Consider the following 24,654-nt stretch of genomic DNA (forward strand, 5'->3'; position numbering starts at 1 on the left):
GCACCATCCTCACCCAAAGCAGGAGAGGTCAAGCAGCCTGGCTGTGCCAGGGCACCCCCACCCAGAGGGGCAGGAGCTGCCGCCTCCCTTTGTGCTGGGAAAGGAGGTGCTGCCAAGTGCACGGCACTGTGTTAGTGCCCCCCCTGCTTTCACACACAGCATTCACCTCGCTGGGAGTCAGGCCCAGGACGAAACCTCAGCCACAGCTCCTGCACAGCCCCAGAAGCATTCCCACATAGTCTGCAAGGGCACTTCCAGCTTTGGTCATCAGATAGCCTGCTCCTCACCCCAAATCCGTACGCAGCCATATGGACCTCCTCCGCTGGTTTTAAACACACGTACTGAGAGCCAGGGACCTGAGAGGCAAAATTCTTCATCGCTGCGACACGAGAGCAGAGGTAAAACTTCTGGTTTCACAGTCCATAAAGAACGCTCAGGCAGACAGACTCAACATGATGGGTATGTGCCTACAGCACTTTTAATTTTTAATTATTGTTAGTTATAATTATCTGACTGCGTCTGAATGAAACCCAGCAATATGACTGGAATAGATTGTGGTATTCCCGTAATTTATTAGCTTTGTAACTACTAATAATTAAAATTTAACAATACTCTAAGCACCATAGCAACATTTTTTGAGAAACACTAGCCAAATCTGCTCAAATAACTGACTAGACCATTTTCAGGATTTTAAAAGGAGGAAAAACACTATATAGAGATGTGTGTGTATGTGTATGTATTTAAAATGCAGAGATGTAAATTCTGTTCAAAAGAAAAAATGGATTTTTACTTACAGAAAATTAATTCTGCACATAATTTTTTTGATACTTCATATGAAACCCAGAGCTCGTGGTTTGTTTCCAGCAAGAGGTTTCTGTGCTTAACATCTAAGTCATGCACAGTCAGCCACGCAGGGTTAGGTAAGTGACTTTCAGAGACAGATGCATGTTAGGTTCTGTTTGTCCTGCCATCCTCCCCTATCCCCAGGGAAAAATATTTTTTGCAACTTCATCAGAGTACCACAGATTTGCATTTCTCTCACTGACTTCATGGACACTTAAGCCCAGAAGCACAGATATTTCAGGGTCTTGCAGGCTCATTGGGCTGTTTGCAAGAAACATTTTACTCCTATTTAAGTAAGCTTTCCTCATACCTCCAGCAAGTAGGTGAAGCCCATTTTTCAAGTAGGAGCTAGAGACATTAACCACCAAGTGAGTTTGAATAGCTGGGTCCAGACCCAAGACCTCATTAGTCTCTCCTCTGTGCTCCAACCACTGTTGGTAAACTGAGCCCTGTGGCCATGCCCGGGTGCAGATGGGCCATGTACAAGCCCAGGGGCTCTCCTGCTCCCCACTTGCTACAGAGGACACCGCAGCATGGCCCAAGGACCGTCGGTGTGAGAGGCTGGAGTTGTTGCTCCTTCTGGCCCCACCAGCAGTCCTGCCAGGGAAGCCACCAGGGCTACAGGCAGCACCTCAATGTCCCCATCAGGACACAGAGCGCCCTGCGGTGCATCACTACGGTGCCCTGCTTTCCTGGGCAGGATACAGAGCTCCAGAGCAGACTCATCTAACATCAAGCTGACATTAAAAGCAGACTTTAAAAAGAAAACCTGCTTAGGGCTTGATCTGCTGTAATCAGCGGAAAGAATCCCAAGGACTTTGATGTGGACCAAATCAAGCCCCTGGAGGACGTTCATGGTAAATCATTATTAATATAATGAGTACAATTTCTGTGCAGCAGCTCATGCCTGTTTATAGATATATGAAAATTGCCAGCTTTTCACATAAAACAAAATGAGGAAGGAGACAGACCACAGTGTTAACCAATGAGCCATAGTAGCCACTCTCCTTTTGATACACGTACAGTTAAAGAACCTGGGCACTTGAAATGACAGCAAATTCCTCCAGTGAAGCTCTCTTAATTCAGTAGCTTGACATATCTCCAAATCTGAGCAGAAGAGAAAGCCCTTTATTCATAGCAGGCAATAAAACACCTGAACACCTGTGCTAGGAAAGACCTGGCAGGTACCCTGCTCCCTCGGTACCTGGATTATTTGCGCATTGTTTATTGTATCCCTTGCCTTAGTTTTCATCAATTGTAATCATTTAGAAGGAAATGGTATGATTAACAGTACACAAGCAAACAGCAGGAATTAATCCTTTAAATGCAAATACTTCATTGGTTATGTGATGGCTCCCTGGAAAAAGCAGTGGCAAAAGAGTACTTAAGAAAAATCCTCCTAAAGTTTCTTTAAAAAAAAAAAAATAATAATAATAATAACAACTGTTCAGTCACAATTTGCTCAATATAATTCTCAATGCAAGTGATCAAGCAGATACATTGCTCAGCCGTGAATAATGCCACAAACATAATTCTCAGCACCCATTACAAACCATGATTTCTGACCCATCTCTGGAGTGGGCAGAGCTCCCTACTACACTTTACATAGTAAAACCCCAGATCTCAGTTGTCAAAGAGCTGGTTCACCCCCCTGTGTGCCACGGTGGCAGGCAGTCACCTCCTGACCAGTCCCACAGAGCGAGCTCGGTTTCAAAGGGATCCTTCTGCCCTACCTGCGAGGGACCCCCCAGAGCCCACCTCTCTGCTTGTTTCAGTAAGCACACTTCAGCAGGAGGAATGAAATGCCACAGCCTTGATGTATTATGAATTAGGTATAAATTTACTTCTTTTTTTTTTTCCAGGGTATTTTCATCATATTCATGGTTGTCAGTCTCTGCAAACAGGATGTGAGGAACCAGGAGCTGCTTGCCTCTCCTCCCCTGCCCTAAGGGCACGCTAGGTTATCACACGTACCATTTCCACTGTGCTTCATACTTAACCGTGCCGTGTTTTGTTTCCTCATTTCCAGTGAGATAACATAACCAGTTAAATAACTTCTGTTTTCTTTTCCTCTGGCAGTATCAGCATAACCTCACTGACTCATCACTCCAGATTCACACCAGAATTTCCACAGCTTATTAAGCCAGCCCTATTCCTCCCAGCTTCCTTAAGCCGTGGTTTTATGGCTCCATCAGACAGCGCAAACAAAGCATAAACACTTACTAAAACACAACTGCTAGTTTACAAATGAAGAGAGGGCTTGAGAGTTTTAAGAGCGTTATGCTGCTGAAGCAGGATTTGCCCCAAGCACTAAGCTGCATGCTCAGAGTGGCAACCTTTTCCCATCACACAGCACACATATGGCCTTCTTAACATGCATTATGTTCAAGGTAACTGTTCAAAGAAATGTTTACAAGTCAGCAGGGCTAATTCCTAGCCCAAGACATCTCTAGAAATTGCCTTTTCCTGCTTTGCATGTCAATTTCTCCACCCTCTTTTTCCTTTTTTTTTTTTGTGAGCATACCTCTTAATTTCTTCATGAAATATTTGAATGCCCTTCTCCCCTCCCCCCCAGAAGTATTTTCAGTGGTTTCATTTAAAAAAATGCAGAAATAAACAAGGCATAGGTTCATATTTTGACTAAAAAGGAATAGTCGTTGTTTACACCAGTAGGAAAGCAAGATCAGAACTGAACAGTCAAATCCATCCAGCAGAACCATTTGATGGACGGTGATTTTCCCACCTAAGAACAGTTGCACTATTAAGGTTTATGCACATCTAACTAGCAACTGAACAACTGGCTCACTAAAATAATACTGAGTCTTCCTTACTTAACAAAAATATCATGCACAGTTGAGGAATTTGGAACAGATAGCTTGCAAATCAGTAACTGGAGAGATAATCATGCAACTCAGACTGGATCAAGAGTCTTGAGTGTTTCTAACTGATTTATGCACAAATTGTGTGTCTTCCTTGGCTCAGGTATCTGAATTAATAAAATCCCTGGCATCAAGTAAACACCTTTTCGAGTCAGCCCTGAAATAAGGACTGAAACTCTGCAGCTAAGTATTGAATTTTCATTCAGCCAACACCATTCAAAGCGACTTGTGTAATTATTATAAGCAGAGAAATTTTAAACACACGCCAATCCTGCATGAAAACTGGAAAATTACAGTTACAATTTATCTGATTAAGGCTGCTATTTGCAGCAATTTTGCAACGCACAGCACTTCAGAATTGAAACACTATGTAATTAAAACTGTTAATTGCAAAAAAAATAAAAAATAAAAAAAAAAGCCACTGTTAAGACTATAATTTAACAAGGTTCTCCAAGGTTCTCTTTATTTGACCATCTGATTGTAAAGGTTAATGCAGTGGCCTAGGAAGCCAGTACACCCATTTTAATTGTGCTGGCATCTTGACCAAACACCACTTTAAAGGAAAAATGGGAGGAAAACTCAGAGCTGGCTTTGCAAGCCACTGCTGCCTTCATAAAACATTTGTAGTGACAACACACAAACCAAAATCTGCTGACTTTATTAAAATATTAACAAGGTATAGTTAAAACTTTTGTACACTTATGCAAATCAGGTTGCTAGAACAAGGGAAAGAAGAGATTCCCCTGGGAGACAAAAAAATAAAATCAACAAAGTGAAAAGATCAACCATCCTTCCACAGCGTGACAGCACGACACAAGAGGCAGCAGCTTGGGAATTCAGCAAGATAAATAAAAACCCTCCAAAGTTTAAGTAAATCACGGTTTATAAAGCTAATAGATTTAAATGAGGCATACGGTACCACCCTGTAAAAATCCTGCATTTGCCAGCAGACAGCAGCAGTGTTTTTGTGGCAGTGCTGCGCAGGTAAACACGCCTGACGAGGAAGGCCAGGGCAGCAACCTCCCCGTGAGCCCTGTGAAAGCTGCAGCTCAGCAGCCCATTTCCCTGGGAGGCAGCACGCCCACAGGACCTGGCTCTGCTGCTGGAGCAGCACAAAGTTAATGCCCCACAGAGGCTGTAGCATCTAAGGGTTTAGCATCAAAGGATCAGTGTGATTTAAAACCCAGCCTCACCAGCGGGGCCCTGAAGTGATCCCTGGGGCCAGGATCCCAAGAGCAGCTCCAGCAGCACATCCCAATCAGGGTCTGGTCCCCGTAAAACGCTCGCTGCAGCCAGGAATGCAGGACAAGCACCGGCTTTGCAGGGGCTAAAGCTGAAGGGACTGTAGCCCCCTAGGAAAGCAGGATGTGACACCTGGTTTGTACAAGCTGCTGCTTATTAAAGTGCTATTGTCTTGGTGGAGCCTCTAATGAAGCATTGTGTTCAGCTGCACCAGTGCTTTGCTCTTGTACCTAGGTGGGGAAAATTCCTTTACATGTGACTTAGCAGCAAGGAAGGGGAGGGGGCAGCCTACCATTTGCTTAGTCTTTGTATGTTAATCAGTCCCTCAATTATTAATAGAGAAAAAGAAATTATTTACAAGGTGTTTGACGTAGACATGTCAGGAAGTAGCAACTCTACTGTCAAGAGAAATACTCAAAGAATCATGATATCTGTCTTTCCTTATTTATTTATTCCAGCCATGCTCTGAGACCCTTCTCTCCTGATAGCACCCAGGGTTGCAGAAGGCAGCTGAGAGACTGTTTAAGAGCAGGAGCAGAGACCATACTGGGGCTGTGCACTTTTTCTAAACACTGCACAAGGGTGATGGTTGCACACAGACAAATCAAAGGCTTTAGCTTTGCTTTTACTCCTGTTGCAAACATACCTGAAGCTCTGTTTGAAAGAAGAACTTCTGTGGGCACTGGGAACAGTCATAAATTTTATCTTCCTGTCCATGGACTGCAAAGATGTGCTGCTGCAGTTTATTTGCCTGTACAAAAACTGAAATAACATAGAACAATTAGTTAGGATTGCTTCATATAACACATCCCATCCTGAACTGCACTTTATGATTTCAAAGACTCTAGAAAATCCAAGGATATCAGCCAGAGAAGTGCCAATACACTTGGTTCAGCAGAATTTCCTTACAAGTAGTCAATTTAGAGTCTCCAGGCTGGCAGTCAGCTTACTTCTAACAGACTCTAAATCCTGTATGGATTTTTGATATTTCACATAAAGCTAACACTGTCCACGGGTGACTGGAAGAACTCAATCATCAGACTGAGGAGAGGACGTCACTGCTCCTGCAGGGAGCCCTGGGCCCACGGCAGGTGCATTGGATGCATTTTTAATGCAGGACAACTGGGCCAGGAGAGGCCTTCGTGGCTGGTCTGGAAGATGCGTCCCCAGAACAGCATTTCTGGCAGACACCAGGCACGTGAACCTGAAAGGGCAGACTGTCACAATTTTTAGACCTTCTAAATGGGCTGTCCTTTCAGTATTAAAAATAAAAATAATAAAATATCATTTAAAAATATTACAAAAATAACAACACCTACATTATGATTTTGAATTGGCAATTATCCTGACTTCAACAAGTGAAGTGCAGGACACTGAACTCCAGCTGTAGCTGCTTAAAAACATCTTGCTTAATTTTTGTCTCATCTTATATGACTGTTCACTGGTATATGAAAAAAAGATTCTTCAGCAGAATTAAAGACATGCAGTCAAAGAGTTACAGTAAGGCATGTTTCAGGAAAGGAAAAGTTAACTCCAAGCTCGCAAGAAGCAGCTTCTCAACCTGTGGGCCAAATCCTAAGGAACTGCAGGAGCTGACCTGCAGCCCCTTACTGACACCTGCTCCACAGCCACAAGTGTGTGAGAGTCATCTCTAAGCAGTTAGATGGTAACTATTTGGAAACTTATTGAAAAGTTTGTAAAAGGCACCCTTAAAATGCATCCTGCAGATCCATTAAGCAAGCTCACCCAACATGCCTTACACTGGTGAGACAGCTGAAAATGAACCATGGGGAAGGACACAGAGCAGACACTCAGATAGGCACTGTTAGGAAAGGAGTTGGAAATGCTCCAAGATGAGCAAGCTGGCCTTAAAGAAATCTTTGAGAGAGGAGCTGTCAGAACTAACTGTTGTGTGGTTTGATCTTATGAGCCATTACTCATGTGAGGCTCACCACTGGCCTCAGACAGAGCCCTCACTCAGGTGTGGGAGGGCTGGCAAGAACAGGTCCATGCCTTGCAAGTTGCGTGCTTGGAGACCCATCTCCCCTTCAGAGCACAAGGTGCAGGCTGAAAGGCTTCTCATCGCAAGCAGCACCGCACAGCCTGCTGCGTTTGGGCAGCGCTGCACGGTGTCAAACACCCAGTGCTGCTGTTCTAGACAGGGGCTATTTTGAACATTTCCAAGCATAGTATTTCTCTTCCTGAGAAGAGGCATACAGTATTTTACAAATCCCCTGAGTGTCATTTCTGGATCAAGCCATGCACACTGAGGCTTGTCTCGGTCTCCCTGTCTTACCTGTGAAACAAACAGGGCATTTGAATGTGCCTCCCATCCCCTCAAAGCTGTGCTCAATCAGGTGACACAGGAGCTTTGCCGGAGAGTCAAACATCTGGTTACACAGCTTGCACTCATGATTGATGCCTTCCTCTGCAAGGTTCAAATGATACAACTTGTTAGTGACACAGCACATTAGCGTCTGGGATGCAGCAGCCAGCGAGAAACGCCAGTGCCGGCGCGCGCAACGTCACGGACCCGCAGCCATCGCCGTGGCCCCGCTACGAGAGCCGGCTGAGCCACTCGTGTGAAGCGCTCAGGTGAGCAGCACCAAGTCACACTTAGGGGCCCCAAGTCACTTGGTCATTTAGGGGCACTCATTTTCAGCCGGGATGGAAGCGGGGCTGGGATCAAGCCGCCGGCAGCCTGCACACCCGGCCGGGCTCCTGACGGCACCGTGCCGCTCCACCTCGCGTCCTGCCGCAGAGGAAGGACACGGCTGCGCTGGGTGTGAATTACTGAGCTCTCTGACAGCATTTCAAGTGTGAGTTCAACCAACACCACTGAAAGCAGGCTGCTTCACCTCTGCGCATACACAGATGAGGAGGAAACTATGGGAGAAGAGCAGGAGCCCAGACCAGTGTCAGCCTTGATTCTCCCTCTCTCAACTTCTTCCAAGGTGCAGATAGACCATTAAAGGGATGTAAATGTCATTTTAAAGCATAATTTCCATATCACGTATCTTAAGCTTTATTCATTCTTAAGCATTTACTTTCTAGCTGAACATAAATAACAACAATTATTATTCTGTAAGATGGCATGTTTCTCTGTTTACCCACTTCCATATTTTTGGCCTTTTTTTGAGGTATTGAAGTCATATTAAGTCAATTTCTTCAATAAACATGAAAGAAACCTTTTGGTTTGCTTGAAATGAGGGAGGAGTAGAAATTTAGAAAACAGGTTTATAATACATATTTAATATATAACAGTAAACATCTACATTTTAAAGATTTTGTGGGTGTTTTTTGCAAATACTTCCTCAAAACATCTTCTCTTCATTATGGCAGCACACATGAAATTGTCATGAACATCTTTAAAACTAAACAAACTGTCTTTTGATTTACACTCAGCTTTGTTTTTACACTTTCAAACCTCACTAACTTCAATTTTTAGTTCCAAGATACCTAAGAACTGACTGCATTACACAGTGAGCTGCCCTCTTGCAGACAGTGTGGGATCTTGCAAACAATGTGAGCCTCCAAAAGCACAGTCTTTACTTACAAACATTTTAAATTAGTTTTAAAGCGGTCAGACAGAGGGAAATTATTTTCTTATAAGGTTTTTGGTACTCCCGGGGTCTCAGAGCCCTTTTGCAAGGTGGGCAGGTGAGCACTAGTGCTCCAGGACCAGGACAGGCAAACAGAGAGCTCTGGAGCAGCAGCTCGGTGGCTGCCACGTCTGCAGCAAGGGGCAATGCCCAGGGCACACATGGCTGGATGGGTGCTCCATACAGGTGCTCTGCATGGGGCAGCAGGAAAAAGAGAATTATTATTATTACTAATAATAATAATTTTAAAAAATTGCACAGAGCAGGTGGTGAGCTGCCCACACTGCCCCATGGCTGGGAAACCTGAGCGGTGCAGGGGAGGCAGTGAGTGGGGTGGGGAGAGGCAACCGGGTGGGCTGGGGGGGGGGGGGGGAAGGGAAAAGGGAAAGAGAGGGAAGAGTCAGGAGCAGAAAGAGGAAAGTGCTGACAGTGCCACAGCAGCAGCTCCCCCAGCTCCCTGGGCAGCTGTGGCTGGGTACCGGGATAGCTCGAGGACACAGCGAGGTTTGCAACCCTCCGTGTGGGCACCCCACACGGATGGGCATATTGTCCTCTCTGAAGCACGGGTTTCCAACCTGGCCCTCTCCCCGGCTGTGGCGTAAGGCTGCCTCCCTGGATCAGGCCCTCGCCTGAAAAGTTTTGGCCTCGTGCAGCCCTTCCCATCTGCTCCGGAGGGACGGAAAGCAGGGGGAGGGATCCGCGCCTCGCGCCGAGCATCCCGAGCATGCCCAGCACACAGCTGCTACGGCAGCCGCGCACTGCAATAAACTTGGAGAGGACAAAGCAGATACTGGGGGAACGGAACAAATTCCTTCTGCGAGTAAATCAGAGAAATCATGTTTGACATTAATTTTCTACTCTCCACATACTGGGTATTTGGAAAACAGTGATTCATGTACAGCCCGTGGTCCTGTGTGAGCACGTGTGTTCATAAATACGGACAGACACATACTGCTGATTAGAAGACTGCTCCTTTTGCAGCCTAAATACCTACAATTTCAGTAAAATTAAAAAAGTAGAACAATATTCAGCATTTCCATTGAAGTATATTTTTACAGTCTTGGTATGTTTAATTAGGTAACAGAGATTGTGTATTTTCTTGGCTGATCCCTGCAGTATTTTAAATAGTTAAACCCATAACAAACAAACTAAAACTCGAATGAAAAATAATAAAACATAATGGGTTCCTGCAGATCTGGAAATTTATCCCACTCGAGGCAAGACCTTTTGATTTGCAAATCCACTTCTGAATTATAAGGCCTTCTCCTCACCGGTGGGGGTTTTTATTCCACTCCCACAGGAGTCCATTATGTATTTCTTGTGTCTATAAAACCATCCAGGAAGAAAAAAGGGGGAAAAAAGTACCATGGTTAGCATGACAAACGCTTCTCTTTTCATGCATGTGTATTCAAAATATGAAAATGCCCAAAGATATAGATAGAATTGCTGCTATAATCACTCTCTTCTCCGTGGCATTTTACAGCATATTATTTTACACAGCAACACGGTGCATGTGTAGGGGTACTCAGTCACCTTTGGAGAATAACTTTCCTGAATTATATACGATGATATAGGCGCGCGCGGGGCGGCTCTTTGACAATGCAGCACACCAGCCAACGCTCCAGTCGACCACGTGGCGCCGGGCGGCAGGAACACAAAACATATAATCATTTCCCTCATTTTTATTCCTTTTTTTTTTTTTTTTTAATATGACAGGCATCTATGAGAGACCTACATAACTCAAGTGAATTATGCAGCCCCTCTCATTTGTAAAGTAAAATGCAGATTTTCACAGCTCGCTGTGCTAGATCTTCTCCCATTTCTCCATAAGTGTATCTGTGCGGGGATCAATTGATTTTAACACTAAACGAGCAATGCACAGCAAACAAGAATCTTGGGTTTCTTGCTTTTTTTTTTTTTTTTTTCCCGAGCTGAAAATAATAAGCATTAATTTTACACTTCATTTCTCAAAAAAATAATAGGATGTACTCTTGTTTAAAACAAGCAGGCCTGCTGGATTCTGTCAGGCTGAAACTATGTCAGGCCAAAAGAGGAACAGAGCGCTTTGTGTAAAAGTATCATGGGGAGATGATAGTATCCTGTAATGTTTTCAGTACCTACTTTTGTCTCCAAAAGCATTTGATCCCTGGCAGACACATACTTATTTCCATACTGGTCTTGAGGGAAGCCAGTAGGAACGAGAGCTGATTATCTGAATCCTGAAGGTGAAACCTGGGTGGTGCCCACTGATGTCAAAGGCAGGCATTTGTATAAATGTTGAGGTACATAATTTACTGCCTGTTAGCGAGGATTAGGGGGCTGCGCAGCCCTGCCTGAACTGCAGTGGTGAAGCACGCCGCTCATTGTTTGCAAGTTCAAATGCATTTGCAGCATAGTTTTAAATGTGTTGATAGGGTGCTTAGTAGCACTTACGGTCTCATCCTGCCCGTTTTAGTGGGAATGTGCTTCTCCATAAAGCTGTTTGTGCTGCAGCAATGTGCATTTAATACATATTACAATCAGCCTCTGAGCCTCTAAGAGAACTGACGCTGGCAGCCTCCTGGCGAGGATGCAGTATAATTAATAATGCTGTATTAAACCCGTGTACTGTATCAGCTGCATTTCTAATTATAACTATATTAATGGCAATATAAAACGATGCATTAACACTGTCATGTACTGACATGTTATCAAACCAAAGACAAACTTGAACTGGAGCAATAAAAATGGAATTGTCTTCATTGTTAGTTAAAACTTCAACTTGATTTAATAAAGCAAAATTTTCCCATATACCCACAATAGTCCCAATTTGAGATAGCGTGTAGGGCAATCTGATGCTCGCTCCCCACAACGTGTCCATCCCGTAGCACTGCTCCCCAAAGCAGCATATTGCTACCTTGCTGCAGCAAATTAAGGCAGTAAAAGGGAACGTCTTTGCTGTACTTAGATGTACACATCCATGAGTTAACGCACTTTTAATGAACTTTGAAAATCCGTAATTCAGGGTAACAAAGCATTAACATCATGTTCACAGAACACCTTCTCTTGTCCATTACCTCATAAATCTGGTAGAAATAAACGGGCCATGTAAGGAGTGCTCTAATTATAATAGAAATAAATACAAATTGGAATGAACGCAGGGAAATAAAACGAAGACTGCATGAAACTGTTCTGTTTATGCAATTCATTCCCCAGTAAATAAGGAAGCAAAGGGAAAAATTTATAGCAGGGGAAAAACAGGAGCTTCCCCAGCTTTTCTTCCATGTGGCTGCGGAGGAGCGAGGGGCTGGGGCTGAGGACGACAGTGATGGACACCCCTCTGCAACAAAGCCTGCGGGAGAGCCGGCTGGCAGCGCCGCACTGCTGGTTTCACTGCAACCCACCCCAGGGTGAAGGCAAAGCCCAGGGCTGAGCCCAAGGTGGGAGCGCCGCAGGGGGATGGCGCATTCGCAGAGGTTTGGGTGGGAACAGGGCGATGCTGTGCAGATGGCATCCCTTCGTTGCCGCTGTTGTCTGAGGCCCTGTCCCGCTGTTAGGACCGCATCGCTCCGGTGCGTTTCTGTAATTAATCCCGCAGGACGGAGCCGAGCCCTTCCCTGGCCGGCGGCACAGCCGCGGTGCGGCGCAGCTCCCCACTGCTCGGGCGGCCCCGGCGGTGAAAGGCAGCGGATTGATGGCGTGGCAGCAGAAATGTCACCTGGGGAGCTGGGTGCCGTCCTCCCAGGGATGCTGGAGGTCAGTTACCATGGAAACGCCGAATGAGCTCAACCTTGTAACTGACCCTTATCTTTTTTTGATCTGTGGCCCACTTGGGACCTTGGCTGGAAATCAACTGGAAAATAATCTGGTCACATATCAGAAAGAGAACTATTTATACTTATTTATCCAGGTAGAGCTCATATCTGCCTTTGACGCCTGCCCGACGAAGGACTCCCATCACCTGCCCGCAGCACAAAACGCCACGCCAAAGCCCTGGCCGGCCCAAAGCACGGCCACGAGCCGCCACGCACAGCCGTGCCCTGGGCCCCGCTGATATACTGCCGGCGTCCTGCCTTGCTCGCAGCCCGCACGAGCCCCCCGACTGGCCCGCGTGGATAAGCATCCACCTGCACCCCTTCTTGGAGGGTTTAATATTTTATGTTGGTATCTGCTCCTCATATTCTTGTGTGCTTTATCTCTCCGCTGAAATATGATTCTGCTTTGAAATATATTTATATGATCTAGAATGGCACAACGCTGATGTCTTTTATGAGCTGAAGATTGTTTAATAAAATCTTGCATTCCTGCCTCATCCTTATGACAATTTTACTATTATAAGTTTTCAAGGGATATGAGAGCTGTCCACCGTGGTTAGAAACATCATTTTAATGAAAAATGATAACACAGGGACTTTGGTTCTTCTGGAAGCTATGGAAGGCAAACCAACAAAAATGCCGAGTGTTCCAAACATGCATTTGCTTTTGGGTGAGACTCACTAAAATCCATCCTCTTCTTCACAGCTTTCTGGTGGATGGTCAGCCCTGCCGGTGGACTGACGAAGCAAAGGGGCTGCCCCGCTCCCCAGCTTTTCCCCAGGGGAAAAGGATTAGGGGATTCTGGGGAGATTTAGGAGACATGAGCTCCTGGCAAGTTCCACTGGTGCTGGAGCAGCACCGATGGGTTTCTGGTAACCAACTGCAATGCTTCTGGTGATGCACATGCTATACGTGGCTGTGGCCTCTTTTTCAGGTACTCTTTTTTTCAGACTAAATTAGCCCTACCGCACAACGGGCTTTAAACTCTCTTCATCATCTCAGGGGGCCTCCAGCTCAAAATATGCAGAATTAGATGCCAAATTATTTATAAGGTAGCTTGTGAGTTCACTGCCTCCAGTGCATGTCACCACACTGCAATATTAAAATGACCATTAAGAAGAAGCACGGTCCCAGAGGGACTCGGGATGAGGTTGTGTGGAGTTTCCCACCAGGACGAGGGCAGCTTTCTGCCCGCTGCTCCAGCGCCTGCTCCGCGACGGCACGGGGGAAGCTGAATGGCAGCCACAGAAGACGGGCCTGCCAAGCCCATCCTCATCAGCTTAATTTTCAGTTTACAATAAAAATAAAGTCTGAAAGTTCAAAGGAGTTCATGAAGCTATGCATCATCTGTCTGCTGGCTGCAGAGTCCCAGAGGGACCCTGCCTGCATGGCTTTATTTTAGATGTAGATATTAATCGGAGAAACTGCATAAAGATCATTTATAGAAACACGCTACACTTTAGCACAGAAACTTCACACTCTATCAGCCTTTCTGTGAAAACACTTTTTTTTTAATAGCTTATATTAAAACTCCTCGTGGATCGAAGTCTGGTAATTCTGGCTCTTCCCTCACAAAAGTTCTTTAAGGAGTAACTCCAATGGCTTCCATGGAAATGCGAAATCTGTACAAGGAAAGAAAAACACACCTTCCTCGAGCACGCAAGCCCATACACATACACGCAGAACGAGCTTGGATGAAGCTAACGAACCCATAAGAACAGCTAAAGGTGAATAAAAACACCACGCTTGTACGCTTCCCATGCAACTCGACCCTGGCCAAGTATTCTGTTGTTTGGATATGTTGACAGCTGTAATATCTCAGGGTTAGTGTCAGTACCTGGTGACAGTGAAGTACTGTCCCTGAGCCCAGCCCGTGCCCACAGCCCGTTCCCTGCACTGGCATCCCTCGTGCCACCGCGTCACTCAATAAACCTCCGTGCCCTGCTCCACGTCCTGGTCTCTTCTCTTGCCTTGCAGCAGCTCCCTGCATTGCTGCACACCAGGAGTATGTCTGTCCTCTGATCCTATCGACAATATCACATCAAAGAGCTCAATACAGACAAACAGGAGTAACCAGTATCCACTTGGCATCTATTCTTGTGAAATTAAAAATTAAAATTAAACCATCGTTACACTCATATTAAACATCCCACTGGAATATGCCAAGTGCTTTTAGAACATGCACAGCTTTAAGCCAAGTTTCAGTGGGGGTGAAGCCCTTGCCACTGGATTCACAGGCCTGGCACGTTGCACAGCCTCAGCACCAGGGCCACCAGAGCCGCAGGGTGCCCCCACACCACCAGACCCAGACCTGCTGTCCCTGCGTGCATCAACCGTGGCGGCAAGGAGGCCACCAGAGCTTGAGCAAGGACAGCCAGAGGCAAAGCCTCCACCCTTGTGGCTCAGGCTCAGTGGCGTACGGGAAAGCAGTGCTCAGCCTCCCTGGAAGGGCCGAGCACTGGGTGCGTTCCTGCCTGTGCCCACACCGGGGGTCCTGGCGGGCTCCGAGCCCTGTGGCACCCGTCCCGGCTGCTGGGCGTGCGAGGCACACTCGCACTCAAAATATGTGAGCTCCCTCTGATGTGTGGCACTGATCTCCAGATTAAAGTTTCCCAAGTATACACCGACATGATAGACTATAAATCTATTGTGTAGCTAATCATCAGATGAACGGTTTCTAATAGTATATCATTAACGTGACGGGCAGGCTACAAGCCAGTTGTTGTTGACGACACTCAGCAACACACGGGCTCTGACAAAGCCTTAAACCACTTCCATGACGGCATCAGGGAAGCAGAAAAAAAATGGTAAAAATGAGGGATTAAAAACACAACGCATAACAAAATGAAAACACTGAAATGTATGGTTTAACTGAGAAACACGCTTTCGAGCATCAACTTATGACAAACACCATACCTTTCTGTTGGTTGGGCTAGAGTTACGGTAACTCCTGCTACCCTTGCTCTGGTTGGTGCTGTGCTCAAACAGCTGCCATTAGCACAGTTGTTGGGGAAACAGCACGGTGGGCATAAGAGTTACAAATGCAAGTGGAAACCAACTTTGAGCATTACGTCTGTTGTTCATCTCCAAACAGTTTTGGAGCTTGGTGAATGCTGCACTTCTGTTGCTTTGGGGCAGTTTGTACACTCCCATTCGGGTTAAACAAATATATTTCTTTTATATACAAATTTCTATTCTTTTCTTTTTAAGAAACATTCCCACTGGGCACAAGCCTCTAGTAAAAAAGCAACCTGTTACAGCGTTGTTATCAGCTTCCTGACAAAAACTCTTCCTCACAATGCATGCGGACGAGCCAAACGATGGAAACATCTTTCATCTTTTTCTTGGTGGGAGAGAAAACCACAAAGCCACCTAGCCATCTGGGCATGACCACTCAGCAGAACTGCCCTGCAGCTTACCAGTTCCCAGGAGGGCTGCACCCACCTCGCAGCCCACCCCAGCCAGGCTCTGGTCCCCAGGCCCCGTCCTCTGGTGCCTGCCTCATCCCGCTCCCTCTCCCCGCTGCCAGGAAGGGAGCTGGGGGGCGCAAGCAGCTATCAGAGATGGAAATGAGATGCCATTGCCACCAGAAAAACCATGGGTGACTAAATAAGGTCTGTCTGGCTCAGATAGGTGACTGATTTTGCATGGCATGAATATCTCTCAAAGCTCATTGAGTGCAAATATGCCCAAAAGAATGAAAAAACTATCAGACATTTTAAGTCAGGAATCCTAAGGTGCAGTAAGGCATGATATTCCTTACGGCAGTCACAAAGAATCTGCATGAAAACAAGAAAATACCTTAAGCGCCTCTGCATGATGCAGACACATTCTCATACTATGGAAAAATTCGTCAGTGAACGCACCGAGCATCCTCATTGATGTTGATGGGATTTGCTTGATTAACACCCCCCAGTCCAAGGGGAAAACATCCCCTGAAGTATCCTCACTGCGAATACGAGGAGCTGTAACCCCACAACCTTTGGGAAGAGATCTGAGTGCCAAGGACACTGCCCAGCACACGCTGTCAAGTTACTCTCAGTGGCACACATCTAACACACAGCTTGTGACCCCGATACTCAAAGCCTGACCCCAGACAGCACCACCCTTACATCTGTACTTTGGGGATGAGCCAGCCCGCCTGCGCCCCTCGTGCCCAAGCGGCTGCCTCTGTTCAGCAAAGGACCTGGAGAGCAGCAGTGGGACACAGACGGCTGCCTGCACGCATCCTGCACGGCACGGCCAGAGACCTGCAACCAGGCCCCCAGCCTCCAAGCGCTCTGGTGCTGCCTTTGTCAACAAATCCCTTTCTGCTTTATTATGCGAGCAGCTCAGTCAGGCACATGGCTGCTGGCAGACACGCTGCCACTGAACAGGACAGCCAGCTTGGCTTTATTTAATTTTTAGAAACACATTTTCTTCACTTGATGTGTCATTGGCTTTTTAATGCATTGAGGAAAGCCATGTGCAAACTTTTATGCTCCAAAGACAGGCTCCAAGGAACATATGAGGGCTGTAACAGAAAACTTAGTCTAAGACAGGAGGAAAGTCTGCATTTTTGCTCAGAGAAGGGGAACTGGACATGCTGAGCCTATGACGGTGCTACCTCCTCCAGCCGTGGGAAGCACGAGCGTAGCAGCACATCGCCAAGGAAATGACATCCAGAGGCTCTGACAGCTCATTAACAGTGGGACTCCTGCAAGGCTGTATTTGCTTAAACTCACCCAGATCTCAGGCTGGTGGCTTTGTACAGCTTCACAGGTCCTCTGCCACTCTGCTCCTTCCCAGAAGTTACATTAAACCAAAAAAATAACAAAAAACAACTAACAAACCAGAACACCGAACACAGAAACAGTATGCCAATACCAACAGCAGGCTGTGTGCGGTGCCAGCCAGGAGGGCACCTCCAGGGACGGGCACAGAAATGGGCTGGAGCCTGGGCCGGAGGGGCTGAGGGTAAGTGGAATGGCCCAAAGGTGCAGCAGGACTGCACAGAGAAGGGCCTGATGTGCATTCGCGCAACTGGAAACAGATTTAGGAGTTTGCACCTAATAAGCCCAGATGAGAAGCAGTGTATTACACGGCACTGCTAAAGTTACTAAGGAAGAGTGAAAAATGAGAGGAAAAATCAAGCTGCTTTTCAGCTGCTCCCTCAAATAAAATAAGATCCTAAATCAAGCTGTCATGGAGTCCCTGTATGAACCAAAAAGAAGGATACAATAAAGGTCTGCTAGAGACCTGCTACCCACTATTTTATTCTTCATTTTTCTTGTGGGTTCTTACTTTAAGCTCCAATTCAATGATCCGCACTAAGAAGTCGGCATTTGCTACCGTCACCCCAGAGAGGGAGCGAAGATACAATCGTATATATGCAAAATAGGTACAAACTCTGATAACAATACCTTGCCTGTAGGCAAAAATTGACTTTTTAAATGGCAGCCACTATAATAATGCTAGCCTAAGACCCCACCCTTGCTCAAATTTCCTCTGCTTAGTAAAAAACAAGTTACACGATGAAAGGAAAGACGAGGAATTTGGGTAGTGACAACGACAGCACAGGGACCATTTTAGGGGGAAAGACAAAAAAAGACAAACCCCACCTGAGGCCACAGAGCCCAGCTCCTCCCTGGGGTGCTCTGGAAGGCCTGGCCAGCCCCAGCAGGCAGCGGGCACTGTGCTGAGGCCACCCCTGTTGTGACAGTGGCCACCCCTCTGTGACAGCGCTGCGCTCCGTGGTGGCACAGCTCGTCCCAGGGAGCCGCGCGTGGGCAGCACGGCACGCACAACCATTGAATCTTTGCAGCTAGATGAGCATCAATTATGCATTGTATCAAAAAATGAAATGCTAGAGCATGGAGCAGGCAATTCAAAGAAGCAGCATGAGCAAAGCAAGTGCCAAAGAAAGGAAAAATATGTCCAAAACTGTCACGGAGCACTCGACAACTTTTCATGTGACACCATCAATCGCCTCTCCTCGCGAAGTTCTTGAATACTTGGGAAGAGATTACAGAAATATTCAAAGATACAATATTTGTATTTTGAATGTTAATTTGACACAAAGGAGTGTACATGAGGGAATGTTTATAATCAGCACTCCAATAAACTCACAAATGACTCTAGTATTTTATAAGCTTGTTAGAAACAAATCACTCCCTTAGCTTATATTTACTTACTGATGAATCATAAAAGGCCTCAATACACAAAGAGTAAATTCAAAAATGTTTTCCTCTTGTTTTATCTTCTATGACAATACTGAAACCCTCTTGTTCAGGCTGTGAATCCCATCCATGCCCCTCCTGGTTTTATGGCTAAATATCGATTTCTCCATTGGAGCTGAGGCGATTTTGAACCCCGGTTCCTGCCCCCAGACCCCCTGTAAAACAGCTGCCCTGAGCTGGAGCCGAGCTGAACCAGCTGGAGCTGCCTCCCAGCCTCGTGCTGCCTGGAGAGGGGCAGTGGGGGCACATCCACTCGGGGATGCTTGCACAGAGATGAAGCTCGGCCCTCGGAACAGGAGAACACACACACCGCCTTCCAGAGAAAGGCGAAGAAAGCAAAGCAAAAGTGCACAGGAAGAGATCCTGCAGTATCCTTATAAGCCTGCAAGGGTCCTGAGCAACTGTAGGAACTGCAAAACTCATCCGCTGCTCCAGTTGGTTCGCAGAGGCACCAGCCAGGTGTCAAGGCAGTACAGGTCCCTGTCACCTCCAAAACATCCTGCACGTCCCAGCTGTGCAGCACCCCTGTAAGAGGCCGTGGCTGAACCCCGCTTTTAGGGTGTTTAAAAACACCGCGGTGCTTTGACACGATAGAAGCCATGCTGCAGCGCACACCCTCACACCCGCGCCTTCCACACGCGCTGTTACACACCAGCTCATCCCAGTATCGCCCCAGTTGCGGGCACAGGAGTCTGGGACAAGCCACCTACTGCTGGCAGCAGCTGTGCTGTGGAACGAGGCGCGACACAAAGCCAGGCCTTAGAAGTACTGCCCCAGAGGTCAGCGTGCTCTGTGCGTAACCAGCAAGCAGCACAAACCGAGGGAAACGAGTTGGCAGAACGACACCTCGTTCTTCTAATGTAACTAAGTGCCGCGCGCGGTAATGGGAGGGGTGGGGATACTCAGCTTTATGCTCTTATTTGCTGGAAAGAAGGGATATGGGGACATTCCAACGCACGTTGTTACTTAATGTACAGTTAAGCATTACACAAACATTTTATTGTGGACTGTAAAGATGATCTATCTCCAGTAGCTGAAAACTCACACACTGCATTCCAGCGTAAGCGCTTGCGGTAGCCACAAAAGCAGTGACTTTGCAGAAGGCAGCGTAACGTAAGCTTTTATTCTACACGGCCTGGCTGCTTCCTGCACAAACAAATGCATCTTCACCATCCTGTGAAGGAGAACCAAACTTCTGCGGGCCAAGCTGGCTGACAACAGATCAGCTTTTTAGCCGTGTTAAGATGCTCAAGCTAATAACCACGGCCAGGCTTACCTGTGCCACCAGCCCGCTGCTGCTGCCAGGATGAGGCTGCAAGCTCAGGGGTGACGAGGGGAGCTGGTGGCCGCTCACCCAGCTCCCTGCTATCCGCGGGATGCCACAAACCACCGCAGCATTTCAGAACACACCAACAAAGGTTTCCTGAATCCACACAGCCCCATGCTGTTATTAAACACGATTCGGGCACGTATTGAGCTGAGTCGATTAATTGTTAGGAGCACGCAGTCCGTACAGCTCAGAACTCACTCTGCCAGAGCACCTTACAAGGTGCTTTTACTCTTATAAATTCTAATGGCAGCCACGAGAATAATACTGGCTTTAGACAGTGCACAAGCCACAAAGCATTGTGCCGGAATTTACTGAGAAGTGAAGAGTTGACAGGCGGCACACCCAAAACCCACTAATCCAGGCAGAGAGGACCCAGTGCTGCCAAAGTATGGGCAGGCAGCTCTCGGGCAGCAGCTCTGCCAGCCTTCACCGGCCGTGGCAGCGGGGGTACCTCTGCTCACGGGGCATTTGCAGCATGCCTGCATGCCCAGCGCTGAGCCCAGGGACTGCAGTCCCATATCAGCTCTTTACATACCCCATGCCGGGGGGTGTGAGGGTTCAGCGTTCACAGGTGACAATCCCTGACGTGCCAGCCCACAGAGAGGGCACAGGGTGAGCCCCAACCACTTCAACAAACTTTGCATCCCAAATGGCGTCAGGAAAAAACATACGGTTTCTTGGAGAGGAAGAGAATGACTATGACAGATGTACACATGGGCATCCGAAACACAAGGCAGGAAGTGAACAGCTACAGGAAAACCCACACAGGACATGCCCGGGGTTCTCAAGGAAAACACAGACAAGGCACCTCCATGCTGCTCAGCCTGAAGTCACTCGGATTTTTACTATGGCAATGAGGTTGCAATTTTAACCTTCTAACTCTGCTGTGATTTTATTATAAAAGAAACATGAATCCAAGGAGGAAAGTCACATCACGAAGAAAACAGAAAAGTATGTTTGAAGGTAGGGAACAGAGTCAATAGTCTTAGTGACAGTACAAAAAGTACATGGGTTTTCAATTTTATCTGAAGTGTCCCAAGCACACTGACCTCCAGGATATGTTTCTGGGATATCCATTTAGTTTTGAAAGCTTCTGTGGAGAAAACAAGCTCCTTACAAAAATGAAGTGTGAGGAAGCAACATTTCTGTTACTCGTTTTCAGTAAATACATGAAATTTGTGAGACCAGTTTGGAAGTTCAGTAAGAACAGTAATAAGTAATAGGCACAGGTGAGTTATCACTGCTCATTAATGAGAGTCAGATGTGTTTCTCGTGATCACCGTGTCTGCGATCAGGTGAGAAGTAGTAGCCAGTTTTAAGGCAAATGACACAAGAGGAAAATGTCTAGTGCACCAAGATTTTATACTAAATACTTTTGCAAAGAGTGCCTGTACCAGAAATTGCTTCCTCAAAGGACAGTTTGGTTTCATGCGGTCAGTTATTTTCGGCACTGCGTCCGATGGAGCAGACTCACCTGTGCTTGGCAGCCACCATGATCGAGTGACAACCCAGGCACCTCAGCAGTTCTCACAGTAAAATTGCTGGGGTAATTAATGCACACAGACAGTGATGCTCCTACAGCATCACTCCTCTTCCACAAACACAACGTTTGCACACCCAGCACAGCACTCCTGTCCTCCCACAGCTCTTCCCCCTGCCTGTGGCAGGAACACGTACCATGGGCAGCAGCACCCAGTGTAGTCCCAGCACCCCACGTCTCGTCTGGGTGCACCCTGTGACAGAGGCCTGGTGCCTGCAGCTGCGAGCAGCTGGGACAGCCCAGGTCAGGGCACCAGGACACCTCAGGAGGTGCTGAGCAGCCCCTGCCTCTGCCCCAGGAGCGGGGACATGGTCAGGTCGCTGCCCGCCACCAGGCCCTCACCTCCTGAGGCAGATGGAGCAGTGGGAGGCTGTGGCAGTGGCCGAGCCAGGACAGGGTGCCCTGGGCGAGCCGTCACTGCTGCTCATGCCCATTGTTCCCAGACAATGTGCTTTGAATACTCTTGTTTCCAGGAACGACAACAAGCCACAACAATGCTGCAGCAGCTGGCCGGACACGCGGGCCCAGGCCAGGTGGACTCAGAGGCGCTGCTGGCGGCCCCACGCCGCCTCTGAGGAAGGAAATCGGGCCCGCGGCTCTCAGCCACTGCCAGCCCCCTGTGACTGGCAGACACCTGGGGCACGAGCCATGACAACACCAGGGCCTCCAGCAGGCGCCTTGCCGGGCCTCAGCGCTGCCGGCAGCCCCGCAGCCCCCTGCTGCAGGCACAGGTGGCCCAGGCCGGGGCTTTGGCAGCAACATGAAAAGCTGATCTAGAGCAAACTCAAAATTGGCGACACCGTTTATGCTGTGACTTGTGTACTAGAAACCAGCAATAGTACCTGCTCCTGTTACATGCACGTGAAATCAGAAGAGCTGCTCCTCTTCTATCTCCTTGCAGCATTAAATTGTTTATTTTTCTGGTACATTCACCTGTGCCATGCTGGGGTTACCCTGGCGCTCTCCCTTGTCCCCGCCGCTGCGGTGTTTTGTCCATGGGGACACGAGTGGCAGCCAGTGCCCGTGGCAAGCCTCACCAACGTGTGTCTGACGCCAGGAGCGGGTGTGAGCACAAGAGCTGCAATCCTAATCATTAGAGGGTCTTTACCGCAGGCTCATGTGTGCAGAGTTTAAGTAGCTAGCGAGGATTTAAAGTGCTTTGATTGTACTACTTGGTTTCGTTCTTGATTTTCAAAACAAAGGATGTATTAATCAATAGATTTTTTTTTAATTAATTATCACCATCATCGAGCCAACCTCTCCAGTGCCTGCCCGAGTCCTCTTCAGTCTTGGAGCAGAATCTGCCATCTCTTCACCATCCGTAAAGGCTAGTGGTTTGCAGCCTTAAAACACTATTAAAATCAATTCAGTTGGTGTCAAAAGCTCTCCTTCTTTTTGCACCCACCAGTACGGCTGTAGTATTCATCAGATTTTACCACCAGGATTAATGTTATAAAATGTCACTTGCTACAGTAAAATTTATCAACGTTATTATATACCATAGAAACTGCCACCACAGACAAATGCACTACATTAAAATTTTGTCTAGAGCTCCCTAGAGGAAACATTTGCTGCAATTTGTATAACAGTTTATATATTTATGCTATTTAATGGTACAAAGCAATAATTATGACTTCATTCACTGATAAGCAACAGCATTATATAAATCAGACGCGGATTTAGAACATGCCAGCTTTGTCACTGGCCTACTACTTGTAAATTATGTTGCTGTTAAAAAAAAAAAAAATCTAAGCAAATATGAGTTAGCAGCAGGAAGCTAATAATGTGCCTCCAGCTGTTCCAGTTAACCTGCAAATGTGGCCATCTGCACCTCAGGAGAAAAAGAAAAGGAGAGATAGAGGGAGGGAGGAAAAAGAGAGAGAGGAGAGGAACGACTGCCAATGCCAGCACAAAGCCTGGGCCCAGAGCAGTAGGAGTGACCTTGCTCCTTGTGACCAGACAAGCACATATTCAAAATCAGAAAAGTTACCAAAGAATAAAGGACCTTTTCTCCCCTAGACCTACAGAAAAAAAAAAAAAAAAGGAAAAAAAAAAAAAAGAATTAGAAAAATCTTTTCCACTGCCTTTTTTCTAGAACAGGCTGTCTTTCACCTCTGGGGTTATTATTTACTGCATTGCAGGTTTGTCCAATGAGCAGGTTTTCCTTACAACTTCAGCCTTTCATTTTTACTTTTTAACACCTCTTCACAGACCCATCTTGTATTATTAAAAAAAAAAATAGTGGTCATTGTAATAGATTTATTCCTGCTTCAGACAGTTTAAAATGGATCCACAGGGCACAAAGACTGAGATATCAAACAAGACCGAAATTCTCAGATAGCAAGTCACAGATCTTCCTGCGCAAAGCAGCTTCAGTCCTGCCTTTGGATTCACGGGGATGAGGTGTCCTTAGGACGTGCGAGTAGTGTTCACTCAAAGATTATTTTATAAGAGACCTCTGTGAAATCTGGGTCACAAGGAACTGTCACAAAATATTCCCTTTGACATTTATCCACAGACGGAAGGCACAGTGGCTGAAAGTGCATGTCCTGCATGTGGTTACACTTCGGTAATTTGGCAGTGGTCTAATGCTAAAAATTCTCCAAGATTCTTGCTACTAAGGGCCCCCCAGCACCCCTGCTAGATGAGGACAGGGAGAGCATTAAAGGATTTTAAAACATTCTTTGTTTTAAGATCTGACTGTAAACCAATGTGCCTGACTCCTGTGAAGGGTGCCAGGGTGGCCAGCACACCTCGCTGGAGCCACACAGTGCCCATGGGCTGCAAACCAGCCCTCGCCACAACAAACCTTGCTCTGACGCAGGTTAACGAAGCGGTGCTTGGCCTTGTGATGCTTCAGTAGGCTCAGGACCACCATTGGCCTGAAACTGAGGAAACTCACCTTGCTTCTTCCAAATGTAAGCAATCCAGTTCTTTTGTTTCCTTGGTTTAAGTACCTGAACTGCTGCAGGCAGATGTGCATCATAATTTTAATAAAAGTCTTGAAATGCCGAGAGCCACCCACGACTGAGCTGTGCAGGCACTGGCGCTGCAGGTAGGCAGCGTGGCCTCCTGCGCAGAGCACATCGGGGTCACAGAGCACGGGATCTGCTTCCCAGCAGCGTTGGAGGCAGCCCACGGCTATTATTAGATTTTTACCAAAGAAACATGATTTATCTTCATTCCAATTTTTGTAACTATAATTC

General features: G+C 46.9%; 1 protein-coding gene across 3 annotated transcripts in view; it reads right to left on the bottom strand.

Annotated features, from left to right (window-relative positions):
* Positions 1-24,654, bottom strand: part of ZNF423 (zinc finger protein 423) — a 209,708-nt gene that overhangs the window by 15,326 nt on the left and 169,728 nt on the right. For 2 of the 3 annotated variants that reach the window (XM_082770090.1, XM_082770089.1), the window contains 2 exons: positions 7,261-7,392; positions 5,611-5,726 (listed from right to left, as the gene is read on the bottom strand). The exons of the other annotated variant lie outside the window; for it this stretch is intronic. In XM_082770090.1, the coding sequence (XP_082626216.1) occupies positions 5,611-5,726; positions 7,261-7,392 (248 nt within the window). The remainder of the gene's footprint in view (positions 1-5,610; positions 5,727-7,260; positions 7,393-24,654) is intronic. 3 annotated transcript variants of the gene reach the window in all.

Source organism: Aythya marila (assembly GCF_965140915.1).
Source record: "Aythya marila genome assembly, chromosome: 12".
NCBI classification, from domain to species: Eukaryota; Metazoa; Chordata; class Aves; order Anseriformes; family Anatidae; genus Aythya; species Aythya marila.